A 16,328-nucleotide genomic window follows, 5' to 3' on the forward strand; every position below is an offset into this window, starting at 1 on the left:
CCAGTATTATAGTAATGTCAATAATTCTGCTCTCAGCTTTTGGGCAGACCAGTACAATTCATCATCAACTTTATTTTCATGGAAAGGCAACTTTTGGGAAAATAGCTCTAACTTAAGCTATTTTATTTTGATTTTTCTTTCCCTTAAGAAATAGTAGTGTCAATATTACTTTGCTTGGATTTTTGTGCTTTCTAAGCCTTAGCACCTTCCAGTGCCTGAAATTACTCCCTAGAATCAGAGTAGTGCTGAATACACAAGATTTGGGACATCCACCAGGGCAATAACTCAAGGCTTTCAGAAAAAGATCAAGTAAGTCATTGGGTCTGAAAGTCATTTTCAGTAATTGATACTTCATGATGTTTCAAAATTACCTCTGCCTTTTAGCTGCTTTTAGGGGGTATGATACTGAACTACACTGCCTAATGGAGTATTCTGGCAGGGTCCATTTCTTTCTCTTAGGAGTCAAAAGCCTTAATGATGAATAAACTAGTGTTCACCCCACTCTGAACAGACAGCCCCACTTCTAGTCAGCTGTTAGGAGCACATGCCAAAGTAAATTAGCTACATCCGTTCCTGGTATGGACCTCCATTCCTGAGGTTGTAGTTGGAGCGATAGTTAAAGGTCCTAGTTGTTCACTTGCTGTGAGATTTTTATTTCTAGAAATTGAAGAAGGAGAGTGACTCAAGTAAGACATTTACTGATAAGATCTTGCCACTAGTATAAGGTAGGAAAAGTAGATATTCACACCCCGGATAACACCATTATTTCTCCATACATATTTAGACGATGTTGCTTTTAATATATGAATTTATTTACATGGATACAACTTCGAACTTCAAGGTTTCTCCGAATTGATTTCTAACACTGAACTAAACTGCAAATAGTGGAAAAATACTCAACTGGAGCTACACGTCACATATTATCCTTAAGAGTTACCTAAATTCTCATTTATTATTACTTTTTTTTTTTATTTTCAGCACCCAGAGCTATGCTCGGTATAGTGTAAGCACTACATAAATGCTTGTGATTTTGCGACTTGAATATAGTCTTTCCATGATATGAAAAATGGGTAAAGAACTGCAACAACTTAATGACCAATAGAGGGCAGTAACGTTAATTTTTAAAAATTATTTGGCTCCTGTTTTAAACCCACTTTCAATCCCAGCTCTCCCCTGGAAAGACATTTTCCAGAGACCAGTAATTCCCCTATCCATGGGTTCATTTCTTGGGGTTTCTGTTACTACGGAAAAACCGTGATCCGAAAGCAGATGGTCCTCCTTCTGATGACTGATCCTAAGCAGGTCCATAGTAGCCTAACACTACTTCTCAAGGCCTCTGTCATTCACCTAACTTCATCGCATCATCATGGAGGCATGCTATCATCTCTCATTATCACAAGAAGAAGGGTGAGTATAGTACAACAAGATATTTTGAGAGACAGACCATATAACTTTTATTGCAGTATATTGTTATAATTGTTCAATTTTAGTTATTGTTGTTAAATTCTTACCATGCCTAATTTATAAATTAAACTTTATCATAGGTATAGGTATGAATGTATACGAAAAAACATAGTATATATAGGGTTTGGTACTATCCAAGTTTTCAGAAATCCAGTGCGTGTGTGTGTGGGGGGGGGTCTTGGAACGTATCTCCCATGGATAAGATGGGGGATTACTGTAGTCTCATGATTTCATTTTAATTTAGCTACCAACCTCTTGTACCACATTAAGACCCCCATATTTGTCCTCCTGCAATAGAGTACCTAATGGGGGAATATGCTAGAGGCTCAGACTGCTGGGTATGCTTTGATTAAGATATCACAACTCTCTCTGGTTAATTCTTTGACAATGGGTAATCCTTAGAAATGAAACACTGCAGTAGAACCACTAGGTAAGATGTGGAGTAGGGCAGAAATGTCGGCTTTAGCTTCATGTGGTAGAACACTGCATACAAAATAAGATCCCAATTCCATTTAGGAGAATCAACCCAAACACATATCCATATTTATGCATATAAATAAAATCAGAAAAAATGCAAGCTGTGGTTAATACATGGTCTAGCAAAGAGTTAATACATGGAATAGCAAGTGTTTTTATCTTATTTGTACTTCCTTATATTTTTTAGATTTTTATGGTGAATAATTTCCTCCAGATTAAAAAAAAATGTATATTATGTAGCACCAAAACTTTAAGGATAAAGAAGGAAGGCATAACTAACTCCTGAAACTAACTTGAACAGGGTCTGACTGAACCTGGTCTAGTGAATCTGGGGGAAAGTGAGAGCCATCAGAGAACCATGGAACATTCCACTAACTTTATTATTCCACATGCTGCAGTGGTCACGGTGCCCCATGCTGTCTCATGGTGGGGGGTGGGCAGGGAGGTAACAACAGCTTTAAGAAGGGCCTTTTCTTCCACATTTCATTTTTTGATATTGCATTTTTCTATCTCTACAGAGCCCTGAATCTTCTCCCATGTTATTTTTAGTCATGCTCACAGGGGGGAGAAAAGAGTCAATCAGGGTTTCTGGCATGTCAGCTTTTCATAAAGAGAACACAAAGTGGAGCTCCCAGCAAGCCTCATCAAATATAGGATTTATGTGAGAACTTTCATCTACATCCAGTTAAAATGTTCCCTGCTAGGCATGGAAATCATCATTTGAAAAGGCCTTACTTTAAGGACTGGATACAGTGGCTCAAATGTTGCTTCAGCTCTTCTTCCTTTTCATAGGATTCCAGTACACTGTGCGCCTCATCATGGTGGTAGCAGTAGATTTTATAAATATCTTCCAGGGGCCCTTTAATCTGCAAGAATACTTCTCCTGAAAAATGTAAAACAAAGGCAAAATGACATCAAGTCAACCAGACTGACATTCCACATATTTACTATTTGACAACGGTGGCTAGTCTTAAGAAGTTGGATAGGTCCCACTTCATCCCCAGGTTACTCAGGAGGGGTGGAAGATGTTCCTTTCCTTTTTCCTTTCCTTTCCTTTCCTTTCCTTTCCTTTCCTTTCCTTTCCTTTCCTTTCCTTTCCTTTCCCTTTCCCTTTCCCTTTCCCTTCCCCTTCCCCTTCCCCTTCCTTTCCTTCCCCTTCCTTTCCTTTCCTTTCCTTTCCCTTTCCCTTTCCCTATCCCTTTCCCTTCCTCTTCCCCTTCCCCTTCCTCTCCTTCCCCTTCCTTTCCTTCTCTTCTCTTTCCTTTCCTTTCCTTTCCTTTCCTTTCCTTTCCTTTCCTTCCCCTTCCCCTTCCCCTTCCCCCTTCCCCCTTCCCTTCCCTTCCCTTCCCTTTCCTTTCCTTTCCTTTCCTTTCCTTTCCTTTCCTTTCCTGTCCCCCTTATTCTTCCCTCCCTCCTTTTTTCTTCCCTTCCTTCCTCTCGTTTATAAAATGCAGAATAAAGAGCTTAATGGAGATAGGCAGCAAAAGAAGGTTGGTTTTCTCAAAGGTGACTTTATGCATTTGACTGACGTGGAGGATCCCAGTTAAGGAAAACACTTTAGAATCAGTCTGTATGGGTTTGAATCAGGCTGTGTTACAGACTTGGACAGGTAACGACTTGGACAAGTTACTTTGGCTCTCTGAATCTGATTCCTCCCAGAATCAGATTATTATTTTTATTATTATAGGCACAATAATAGATCCAATTTTATACGCTCATTATAAAAATTAAAGAGGTAGTGTGTAGAGTACAGTTCATACATAGTAAATGCTCAAAATGGAGCAATTATTGCTAATTTTTTAGAGGTAAGGAAAGTGAAATTTCAGGTTCAATGTAAATTATTTTCTTTTACTATTTATTCAGCTAACATTTCCCTTGGTATCTGAAAGACAAGCAGTAGAGTTTAGGGATATAAAATATTTCCTTATATGTAATAGTAGAAGAATTGGCCATTATTCCTGTTAAAACTCAGTTGGATACTACTATAAACCAGAGTTTTATCACTGTATCTTCATATAACAACTTGGGCTAATTGTGTCCAAGCATTTAAAGCATCCTTTTTGATATTATGATAAAATTGGGTCTGTAACTGATGGCTCAAGCAGATATTGAATAGTTGGATTTAATGACCCACTCCATCACTTGAAAATATATATTAAGTATCCACTGCATAATCCAGCACTGTGTTAAGATGATTTGGGAGACAGAAGAAATATGTGATAGCATCTGCACTCAAAGATACTGCAAATGTGGGCTTGACAATGATTTGGGATTGAACTGATTGAGAGTTACATGGACCTACCAATCTGCAGCTATTACAGTAACAACAGTAAGTCATTCTTCCTATGGAAATAGAATGCCCTTTGTATTTTCAGCATGCTTTGTGCATATTAACCGCTTAATTCCCTATATGTGTAAGGAAATAAGAGGTTATTTATCCCTATTAAACAAGGATGGACAAATCTGAGTTTGAAACACATGTATGATTTTCTAAAGTCCGGTGGAGGCAAAGTCAGGATTAGAGGCTATCTTCGCCTCAGTTTTTCCTCAGATGTCAGCCCCCAACACATTAGAGCTTTGCTGGACACTACACAAAGTGGTGTGGTTGGAAAGAACATTGAACTCAGAATCAAAAATCATTGTTGTTTAGGGTTTGGGTGGTAACTGAGTATCTCAGTTCTCATCACTCCTGAGGATGAATTTGAGAATTAAATGGAACATAGATGTAAAAAAAAAACAAACATCTGGAACTAACTAGTTGCTCAATAAATATCACTTGTCTCTTAATGCTATTCTACTATCTCTAGAATTAAAACACTAGTGCTTTTAAAGTATCACATTCTGTTCTAATTTATATCCAGCCAGTAAAAGACTTTCCTTCCCTTTCCATTAGATCGGATTTCAGACTGTGTGTGTGTGTGCGTGTGCACATATGCGTGTGCAGGTGTGTGGGTGTGTGTCTTGTTTGTTTTTTAGTAGCGCTTTTTCTGGACTTGTATGGAAACTCAGTGTCTGTGAGCATCTTTGAAACTGAAAGGATGAGGGATTTTTATTTTGTTCCTGGGATTTTACTGAATTCATCCTTCCACCAGTGTAATTTTGGCAGATTTGGTCTTTAAGACAGCAACACAAACAGTAAGAAATAGAGTAGTTCCAAGAAGAGAAAATAAAATAGTATAGTAACTAAATTTAGGCTTGGGAACGAGAGTAACAGTGCAGGGTAGAGCAAGGACTTTGGCTGCCGAAAGGAATCATGACCCAGAAGTGGGAGCGAGTGACAGGCCCGGGTGAAACTCAGCAGCAAGTCCAGAAAGGATCTGGATACAGACAGCCCAACCCAAGATAGGATTACAAATATGTGTTCACTACAAAGCAGTTTAGAGTAAAGACAAAGAAAGGAAGAGGTAAGGACAACCTCATAAATCTGCAATAGGATCAAGTCAGAAAGTCAAAAAACAAGGGACAAAGACATTTATTTTACACACAATGAAACCATTAATTGTAAAGTCTCGTGAACATGCACGCCCACACTCACATATATTTTTAACAGAAGTGGTGTAGTTTGAAAGAATTTATAGCTTTCTCCTTACTAGCAGAGTCAAATTTTTTACTCTTTTCCAAGTAAAATTCTGTTGGGGATCTAAGAACAATTATTAAAGTTAAAAGATATTTAAGCACTCTAATTGAAAGTCATTTATTCACCCAAAGGCCAAGTACAACACTGGCGGGCAGAATATTTGATTCCCCTTCCAGCCCTACCAATGTATTCTGCTTCATAATAATGCAGATAAAGCGATGTGTCTTGCAGCAAAAAAGTGATTCTGTTTCCACGGTAACATAACTCTGGGCTGCGTTTCTTTAGTGGTGAAGGACAGCTGCTCTGTCTAATGGATGTGGGTTTGAAGGGATGATTAGGAGTGGAGGGAGGACTGAGCCAGGACCAGTGAAGGTAATTTCACTTCAGGCTGCCTGTCACAAAAGCACCAGAACGCTATAGAATAAATATAACTTTCGTGTGCTTTTTAAAAAGATTCTAAAACCCAAGAATTTCTGCATTGGCTTTCCCCAAAAGCAATCTCCATGCAGAGGAGAAAAAGTTATCTCCTCTACAAACAACTCCCCAAAATATCGACCATATTTTATGTCCTGGTATCATTTTTCCAGTGTTGCAAATTGTTGCCTTCACTAATGTAAATATATTCATGCTTCTCTTCTTGGTCCACCTCTTCTTTACGTCCAGACCCTCATGTCCATCCCCAAGATATACCATACCATACAATTTGGCCTCTCTATTATTCTGACCCCACTCCAAGATGAATTTCCCCTGCAGGGCAGTAAACCAAGGTAAAGACAGTGACACTCAAGAGATCTCCTTGTCCAAGGCTTTGGCTTAGGAAAAGAGCATAAAAGGGAATGAAGTAGTTACTCCATCCCGGTTTTACAATTTAATGAGTGACTATTTCACACCACGCACTTTGGTAGGTACTGCAGGTACAGAGAACCAAGGCTTCCCTCAAGAAACTTATAAAGGCCAGTGAAAGTAAACTCCCATTTGCCAGACTTTGTATAAAACACAGGGGGACACCTATTCTGCTCTTGAGCAATTTCCATAACGGCCTGCCCCTGAAGTAGGAGCTCTGAATGAGTACAAAGCATAGAAACACGCTGAGGGAGTAAGGTCTGTTCACAAGCTGCAAGTGGTTCTCACATGGCTGGACAGGGCCATAGAACTTAGGCAAAGTTCCAGAAGAGGCTGTATTTTTAGGCAGGGGCTAAATCATGAAAGACTGTGTGTGTCATGAAGCAGCTGGAACTTTAGTCTGCAGGTGAGGGAGAAGCACAGATGATTGATATTAAGTGGCAGAGTAACATCATTAGATTATATTCTAGAAAGATTACTCTGGCAATTAGTCATATGAAAGATGGAATTTGAGGGAGGAGTTAGTGAGACTGGAAAAGAGAATCCAATTAAAAGGCTTCCATAGAAATACAACAAATAAATAATGAGGGCTAACACAGGAAGTTAGAGCCCTAAGAAAGAGTGCTCTAAAATCAACTGTGTGCTTTCAAATCCTGGTTTTACCATTTACTCCTGTGACATTTGGGAGAGTTACTTGACTTCTCTGTTCTTTAATTTCCTGATCTATAATATGGACAAATAATAGTAATAGCAGGGTTGTTTGAAGATTAAATGAATTTAAAACATGTAATATATCAGTAGTTGGCATGTGCAAATGTCCAATAGATGTTAGCTATAACCACTAAAGCAAAACAGGGAGGATGGAGAAGAGGGCAAGAGACATTGACATATGTGAGAGATGAAGAGGTTAATTCCAAGCATATCTCAGCATTCTAGTTTCAGTAAGCATGTGGATGGACAATGATAATAAGGTATGGAGTTTATGTGGAAAGATGGAAAGATGTTGAGTTTAATTTTAGATATACTGAGTTTGAGTCATCCAAAATATATTTAAGTAGAGAAGTCCCTTATGGAATTTGATATATGAATCTGAGATTGAAGAAAAAAAGTTCTGCCTATGACCCAGCAATTGCACTACTAGGTATTTATCCAAGGGATACAGGTATGCTGTTTCGAAGGGGCACATGCACCCCAATGTTTATAGCAGCACTATTAACCATAGCCAAAGTATGGAAGGAGCCCAAATGTCCATCGATGGATGAATGGATAAAGAAGATGTGGGGTGTATATATATATATATATATATATATATATATATATATATACACATATATATATATGTATACACACACACACACACACACAATGGAACATTACTCGGCAATCAAAAAGAATGAAATCTTGCCATTTGCTACTACGTGGTTGGAACTAGACGGTATTATGCTAAGTGAAATTAGTCAGAGAAAGACAAATATCAGATGACTTCACTCATATGAGGACTTTAAGATACAAAACAGATGAAAATAAGGGAAGGGAAACAAAAATAATATAAAAACAGGGAGGGGGACAAAACAGAAGAGACTCATAAATATGGAGAACAGAGGGTTACTGGAGGGGTTGTGGGAGGGGGGATGGGCTAAATGGGTAAGGGGCATTAAGGAATCTACTCCTGAAATCATTGTTGCACTATATGCTAACTAACTTGGATGTGAATTAAAAAAAAAATTAAGAAAATGGTAAAAAAAAAAAAAAGTGTTCTGAAAAAGAGGTGTAAGAATGTAAAGCTCGGGAAACAGAAGCCATAACTTTGCTATGACCATGCAAGAAAGTCTACAGAGTGAGAAGAGGGCTTCAGGACCAAATGCTGGGGCACACTAACATTGAGGGAGCCCAGAGGGAAAAGAGTCTGCAGAAGAGCTTGAGGAGTCTGGAGAAGAAAGGAAAATTCTGATTGGTGTCAACCAGGCCAAGGATAAAATAGTGAGAAATACGGCAGAGAGATTGCATAAGTTTGTGGATGACAGAGCTGCCATTGTCTCCCAGTATGAGTACTTGCCCTGAAGCAATAACATTTTTGGCTACAGCAGAATAAAAACTACATTTCCTAGCCTCCCTTGCAATAGGGGTGGCCATATAATGAAATCTGCAAAAAGTTGTCCTGTGACAATATCCAGGAACTTCAAGAGGCAAATAGCTCATCATTAACCCCTTTTTCACCATATTTTCCTTTGTTCTGCTACCTGGAACTTGAACATTACCTTGTACATGAAGATATGGGTAAGGAAGAAGCTTGTATCCCAGAGGACTTTGCAGAGCAGAGCTGCTGTATAGATCTAAAATACGTGCCTTGAGACTATTACACCAAAGAGAAATGGACATCTCTTAATTAAGCTGGTAATGTTTTGTTTTGTTTGCTGTTTCTACCAGCTGACCTTAATTCTAATCAACACACTGTTTCTTCTTCTTCCATAAGAAAATATTTTGGGAGGAATCATGACAGTTGAAGGGACCCTCTTTACTGCTCATAAAATCTAACTCAAAAATTCTATGAAAATATTACCTAAATTGTTACTTATGAAGAGTTTAATGGACTGGATGTTTATTTCCCCCTAAAATCCATATGTTGAAGCTTTAACCCTCAGTGTGATGGTTTTGGAGGTGGGACTTTTGGGAGATACCCGGGTTAAGGTTAGATAGTGGGTGTGGAGCTCACATGATGGGATTAGTGCCTTGTGAAAAGAGGAAGAGACATCAGAGCTTTCTCTATCCACCATGTGAGGATACAGTGAGGAGATAGCTGTTTGCAAAGTAGGAAGGGGGCTCTCACCAGGAATCAGACACCTTGACCTGGACTTCTCACCCTCCAGAACAGTGAGAAATAAATATCTATTTTTAAACCAACAAGTCTAAGGTTATTTGTTACGGCGGCCTGAGATGATCAAGACACAGGGATTAAAGTATAAAGTTACTGGGGTGCCTGAGTGGCTCAGTTAGTTGAGCATCTGACTCTTGATTTCAGCTTGGTCATGATCTCACAGTTTGTGAGATCGAGCCCTACGTCTACTCCCATGTCTAGTTCTGCGTCGGGATCTGTGCTGACAGAGCGGAGCTTGCTTCGAATTCTCTCTCCCTCTCTCTGCTCTCTCCATCTGCCCACACCTCTCCTTTATCTAAATAAATAAATAAATAAATAAATAAATAACCTTTAAAAAAAGTACAGGGGTGGCTCAGTTGGTTGAGCGTTGGACTCTTGATCTTGGCTCAAGACATGATCTTATGGTTCGTGAGTTTGGTTGGTAAGTTTGAGCTCATTCATCAATCTCCACTATCAGTGTATTCTCTCTTCCTCTCTCTTTGTTCCTCCCCTGCTCACACTTGCATATGTGCTCTCTCTCTCTTTCTAAAAATAAATAAATATACTTTTTAAAAGTACAAAGTTACTCCTATTAGCAAGAAAAAATATGTAATAAGTTAAACTCTAAAAACCAACTACATACAGTGATGTTAAAAGAGAATTTTAGTTAAAATCTTAAGCATAAATTATGGTCTAAGATATATCCCAAAAGAAATTTCTGCAGTTCTAAGTAAAACTGGTTTGTCAAGGCAGAGTATACACAACACAGAGAAGGGAGTGAGAAGGCTTTGAGGACAAAGGGTAGATATGACCTACTCCCTAGAAAGAATGCCTAAGAACTGGGTGAGATAATATGAGCCTCTGGCTGTCACTCCCCTGAGGGACACACAGCTAAGTAAACCTGCCACCCCCAAATGAAAGAGCTTTGCTTGCAGCTTTTACCCAGGAGATGCAATGAGAGCTCCCCAGTTTGCTTAGCCTCCTTGGAGGAGAGCCCAGCTGTTGGGACTGAACAAGGCAGTAGATTAGCCAGCCAAAATGCCAGATCATGTATATGTTTCCTTCCTTTCCTTCCTAGTCCCCTTCTGTTCTCCAGGAGAGGGTAAAGTGAGGAGGGGAGATGAGAAGAAAGAAATTGGAAGAGTATATGCTGCTTACAGAAAACATCACCTTTGGCCTTGAGTCTTACTTAGTTCCTACCTAGCCTGGAAATAAAACTGACAACTAAGCATACCCTAGTGACCCTGGTTAGGGTTATGAAGTTTAAACCAAATACAGGTGCCAGGTGGTGCATGCAACCATGGGATTAAAGCAATCAAATCCCTTGAGTATCAATTTTAACAAGACATTTGTGAAAAAATCCTTTTCATAGAAAAGAAGGCAATGGAAAATTTTTGTGAATTCTTTTTTTGTTTTTTTTTTTTCATGAATTCTTAAGATAAAATGAAACTTCAAAGTTGTTTCATGTCTGTGGCAGTGGCTTTGGGTAATAATTCGACATTCCTTGGTGCTCATATTTCTCTTCTGGTATCAGGAATATTTTGGTAAAAAATTTTCAGAAGCTCTGGAGTAAGATAAGTTCAGAAAAATGAATTTGGCAATTAGATTTGACAATTCTGAGCTCTCTGGTGACATGGTAACAGCAATTTCAGAGGCATCATGCGAGGCAGGATGGAGAGGTGAGGAAGTGGGACCAGTAAGGCTAGCTAAACTGTGAAGAGAAAAAAGAGAAAGGAGGGGAGCCACAATGGGGTTGTGGGGTCCTGTTCCATGGCCATTGCCGTGTCTAGTGCTGGGAGGACAGTGATCATTGTGAAGGGGTCTATCAAAGGAGAAGCAATTCTACAGCTGAGGCAGCATCCACCCAACATACCTGGCAGTTGGAAGTACCTAGATGCAGGGCAAGACAAACAGGAGCATTAGCGGGCATGGAGATGGACTGTGTATAATATGTAATAGGACTTGTATAAGGAAGAATTAGGATCTCCTTCTGGCTGTGTCCAGAGTTAGTGATGGCATTTGGGGCAAATCAGGCTCTTGCAGTGAGGTGGTTGGATGCTTCTTAAGTATTTCTCCAATGCTAACATTCAAGAATATTGCTGTTTATTTTGATGATAACTCATGGTCTCTTCCCGAACCTTTTTGACTTCCTGGATACTTTAACTCTAGGTGGGCATTTTTATAAAAAGTGGCACATTAAGAAAACACTAGCTCTCTGAGACTTGAAAGTTAAAACATTTCTACTGGCTGGATGAGGAAGAGATACATCAACTTTTCCCCCCTCAAGGTGGATAGCGCCAATGACTCTGTTCTTCGGCTAATCCACGACTCTCCATTTCTCTCACCTTAGTAAATATCTCTCTCAAGAGTGCTAGCCTCTGCTACAGCTAGCTACACTATACTACCCACCAGCCTCTGAAGATGCCACAGGGCAAACCACAGGCAGACTTGGTAACAAAAGCAACAACGATCACTGTGTTCCTTCTGTGGGCCAGCCACGGTACCGAACACTTCTCATTCTCTCCATCATTTATTTCATTCACTCAGTGCTACTGAGGACACTGTTCTAGGTGCTGGTGAAGCAACAGTAACAAAACAGGTAAGAATTCCTCCCCTCATGGAGCTTACATTCTAATGGGAGTATTCCTCATGTCTTGTACCCATACGCCATGAAGGACTTGCTGTTCCCATTTGAAATACGAACAAATGAAGGTGGCATCTATTGCTAATTGCTTATCCATTCTTCCTTGTTCTAAACAAACAACATTTAGACCAGCAACGCACCCAATGAAAAATACTGACCTTTCTCCAATCTCTGGTAGTTAGGGGTGGCCAAGCACGTGTGTGAGTATGTATTTATGTGTGCATGTATACGTGTATGAAATGAAATGTGTGTGTGTGAAATGAAATCATGACATATAGGCTGAAGTCCCTGGGAAGGCTTGGAAACAAGCCTTGGAAGAAGGTGGTTTTGCTTTGATTGCCTGCAGGAAGGAATACTTGGCAGTGGAGGAGCCATCGTGAGTCCAGGAGGCCAAACACCACACAAGGACTATGAAGGAAAACGCTGCAAGGAGCCAGCATGTAGTCACCCCAGTTTTGGACTACTGAATTATGGATTTCTTGTTATGGGAGGAGAACGGCCCCTTTTCAGTTAAGTTCTTTGGTGAGGTCTCTATTCCAGGTAGGCAAGTGCAATCCTAACTGACCCCAGTGTCTTGGCCCCAGCCATAGGTCTAGTGGTGACAGAGTCAGCATGAAAGCACAGACTTGTCTCCCCACAAATGCCATGTTCTCTCTGGGCTACCGTGTACCTATAAGGCTTGTGGCTCTGCAAACGCCTTCTCATGTTCACCCCCTGCCTATTGGGAAAGTGTTCAGGGGCTCATAGAACTCTGGACTTGGCACTGTATTTCTATGTGTATTCTGCACAATATTTGTTTTTCCCACGCTCCATTCAGATCTGACTGCACAGCTAAGCCACGGACCTTCATGAGCCGGCTCCCCAGTGCAGGTTCCTGGAACTTAACATTCTCTTCGGAGAACAGAACTGTAGAGCTTGTTACTAAGCCACTCTGGCTTTATTTTTCTTCCAAGAAATAAGTCCTTGTAGCCCTAGAAAGCCAGCTTGACCACACTCAGGAGATTGGAATCCCAACCCCACATCGTACCCTGCTGACGGCTTCCTGCTGATTTTTCCTTTCATGTATGGATTTGCTTATTCTTGACCTCCTCCCCACCCCCAAAAAACCTTTTTTCCGGCAGGCACGCTGTCTGATAGCTTTTCTGTTACTGCTGACATTTAGAATAAAATGCCCTCATCTGTCAGCTGCTGCATCTGGGGCTTGCCCCTACTGGCCTCACTTTCAGTATGTGGGTCTGGGATGTTCCCGGGCTGTCCCAGCTGGCCAGAATTAACTAAGTTGAGCCTACCTGTGTCCTGAGTACCACACACACACACACACACACACACACACACTGTAGAAGAATTATTCAGGTGAGCCACTTTGTGGCATTTCCCATATGGCAACATGACATGAATTATCAGTGACTAATGTTCTTCTCACAAAATCACTGCTAAAGGCACAGATTCCTGCTTCAGGGACGTACAAGAGACACTGCTTTAGGAGAACAAAGTACTGCCGTAGAACAACAGTGCATCACCCACTACACCTTCAAAGAACAGAAAGCTCTAAATTGTCTTTCTCTCAAAGGAGAAACTCACCCTCAGGAAAAAGCATATGAGAAAGTGCAATTCCTTTACCACAAGCTTCTTTCAGCTCTGGTTCTCGCTATAGTGTGCCCGACGTAAGCACAGAAGATAGACTCAAACATATTCAAAACTCAGTCTTTCTTTTAATTCTTTGAAACATTACAGCATTGTTGCAAATGTATATAAGAGGAAGCAAATGCTGTTTTGGTTATCTATGTAACAAACCACCTCAACACTTAGAACCTTAAAACAGCGACTGTTTTGATTTTCTCTTACAATTCTGTGGGTTGGCTGGAATCAGGCATGTGGTTCTTCTGCCCGCCCCCCCTCCCGATGCCTGCTGGGGCTGCAGTCATCCCAGGGCTTAACTGACTGGTTGGTCCAAGACAGTTCATTCACAACTCTGGTGCCTTGGCAGGGACAGATGGAAGGCTGGCACCAGCCAGGATTCTGGGACAGCTGAGCCACTTTCTCACCCTATATAGTCTCAGGTCTAATCTCTTTCCATATGACCTCTCCATGTGGTATTTCCAGCAGGGTAACTGGACTTCTTAAATGGCAGGTTCCTCACAAAAGAAGAAACTTCCAGGCTTTCTTAAGGCTTAGGCTCAGTAACTGACACAGTGTCACTTCCATTTCATTGTATGAGTTAGTGAGTCTCAGGGCCAGTCCAGAGTCAATATGGGACTAGACTGCATAGCAGCGTGAGAGGCATGGTCTATTGAGAGCCATCTTGGGAAAGTGACTACTGCATTGATATTCACTCTATCGAATGTGGAAATGATACTTGATATGTTAAATCATGCTTTGTGGAAGAAAACGTGTTGCCTTATTAGCTCTGTGAATCATCAAGATGCATAGATATTGGGAGCATCTAGAAGCTACACATATCCAGTGAATCTAAGTGTTTCAAAAACATGATCAGGACCTCTAGGGGGGAAAATCACATTTTATTCAATGGTTACATACACAAGAAATAAAGCTCGGTAAATAGATGGGTAAATTTAATATTCTCAGTATAGCAAGGTAGTAATATCATGTATTGGATATTTATTAAGAATAGGCACTGGGCCGTCATTATTTATACATGATTTTACTTAATCTTCAAATACTCTATGGGGCGAGTATTATTACCTCAAATTTCCACATGAGAAACTAAAGTTCCACGAGATTTTGTAACTTGCCTAAGATTGAACATGTAGTAATTGGATGAGTCAAGATGTATACCTAAGTTGACCTGATATTTAAACCCTTGCGTTTTTAAACTCTATCATTTTACTTGTTTTGTCTTTGTTCACTGTTTTCTTAAATTGTTACAGAATAATCATCCTTTTAAGTGGAAACAAGAGCCACATCTCATATTCCCATCTCTAAAGATTTAGAACCCATTTCCTACTTAGACAGCCTGCTGAAGTCAAGATTTTAAAATCCAGTTTTTATCTTGGCATGATAGTCCAGACCATTTCCCAGAGCTCTCATATCTACAAACATATGCCTCTGTGCTTAAACTTGAACTTCTTCCAAACCCCAAGGTTATTAGTGAGTAAAATCCTCCTTCTGGTTTTATCTAGGTATCTGGAAAGTTTCCCTTTGGCACTAGAGCCATGAATCACAACTTCTCATTCGTGCCATCTAAGGACAGAGAAATGGAATACCTGTGCTTGCATTTTGTGGTAACGTGATTTTGGAAACGTCTCACCAAAAATCAGGTTATCCTGGTGAAAGATTTAGTAGTAGAAATTGCTGTTGGTGGCATGGGGAAGAAATTGCCAGTGAACTCTGTATTGATTCGGCTACTATGTATGGGTCATGGAGGGCCTCCTTGCCACTATGCTCCAGACACATTAGGTTGTTGTTGTCCTTTATGAGAATTTCCTATACTCTCTTGCCTTGGGGCCTCTATGCCATTTGTCATTTAGAAAGTCATTTCCTTCAATCTCCACCTTTCTAAATCCTTCAAGTCCAAGCTCAAAATCCACTTTCCAGATCAAGCTTTTTTTCATCTAAGTTGAATTAATCTCTATGAATGTGTATTAGCTATTGCTGCAGGAAAAAAAAATCACCCGAAAACTTAAAGGTTTAAAACAACACTATTTGCTCACAATTCTCTGCATTGACAATTTGAGTGAGGCTCAGCTGGGGTGCCTTGTCTCCAGGTGTCATTGATGGGGTTACTCACGTGTTTGCAATCTGTAACCAGGGACCAGCTGGCTGAGGAGGCCGCACTCACATGTACAAGGCCTTGACTGTGTTGATTGAAATGTTGGGGGGCGCCTGGGTGGCGCAGTCAGTTAAGCGTCTGACTTCAGCCAGGTCACGATCTCGCGGTCTGTGAGTTCGAGCCCCGCGTCAGGCTCTGGGCTGATGGCTCGGAGCCTGGAGCCTGTTTCCGATTCTGTGTCTCCCTCTCTCTCTGCCCCTCCCCCGTTCATGCTCTGTCTCTCTCTGTCCCAAAAATAAATAAAAAACGTTGAAAAAAAATTTTTTTTAAATAAAAAAAAAGAAATGTTGGGTAGTTTGAGCCTGCTCTATCCCTGAGCAGAGAGTGGATGTCACAAGGCTGTTGTAGAACATCATTTTGCCACATTTTATTGGTCAAAGCAAACCATAATGCTAACCCACATGTAAAGGGTACGGAAACTAAAATATGAATCCTACTCTTTCTTTTTCAAATATGGCCTTACTGTTTTATTTTTTAATTTATTTTTCTATAATCTTCCTCGAAGTTGCAATTTATGATTGGTAAATGAAATTCTGTTGAGTGAACATGATAACCACTACGCTATGGAAACGGTAAATGAAATTGTGAACACGTTCAGTTGAGCTTTCTCTCTAAACCATAGTATTTTTAGTTTCTAATTAACTAATTTTATACTTAACAGAAAATTGCAAAATAGTAC

General features: G+C 40.2%; 1 protein-coding gene across 2 annotated transcripts in view; it reads right to left on the reverse strand.

The window, feature by feature from the left end:
• The window catches only part of ARHGEF38 (Rho guanine nucleotide exchange factor 38), a 129,271-nt gene that overhangs the window by 44,071 nt on the left and 68,872 nt on the right, over positions 1-16,328 (reverse strand). For both annotated transcript variants that reach the window (XM_042935767.1, XM_042935766.1), the window contains exon 4: positions 2,677-2,824. In XM_042935767.1, coding sequence (XP_042791701.1) covers positions 2,677-2,824 — 148 coding nt within the window. The remainder of the gene's footprint in view (positions 1-2,676; positions 2,825-16,328) is intronic.

Source organism: Panthera leo, chromosome B1 (assembly GCF_018350215.1).
Source record: "Panthera leo isolate Ple1 chromosome B1, P.leo_Ple1_pat1.1, whole genome shotgun sequence".
Lineage (NCBI taxonomy): Eukaryota > Metazoa > Chordata > Mammalia > Carnivora > Felidae > Panthera > Panthera leo.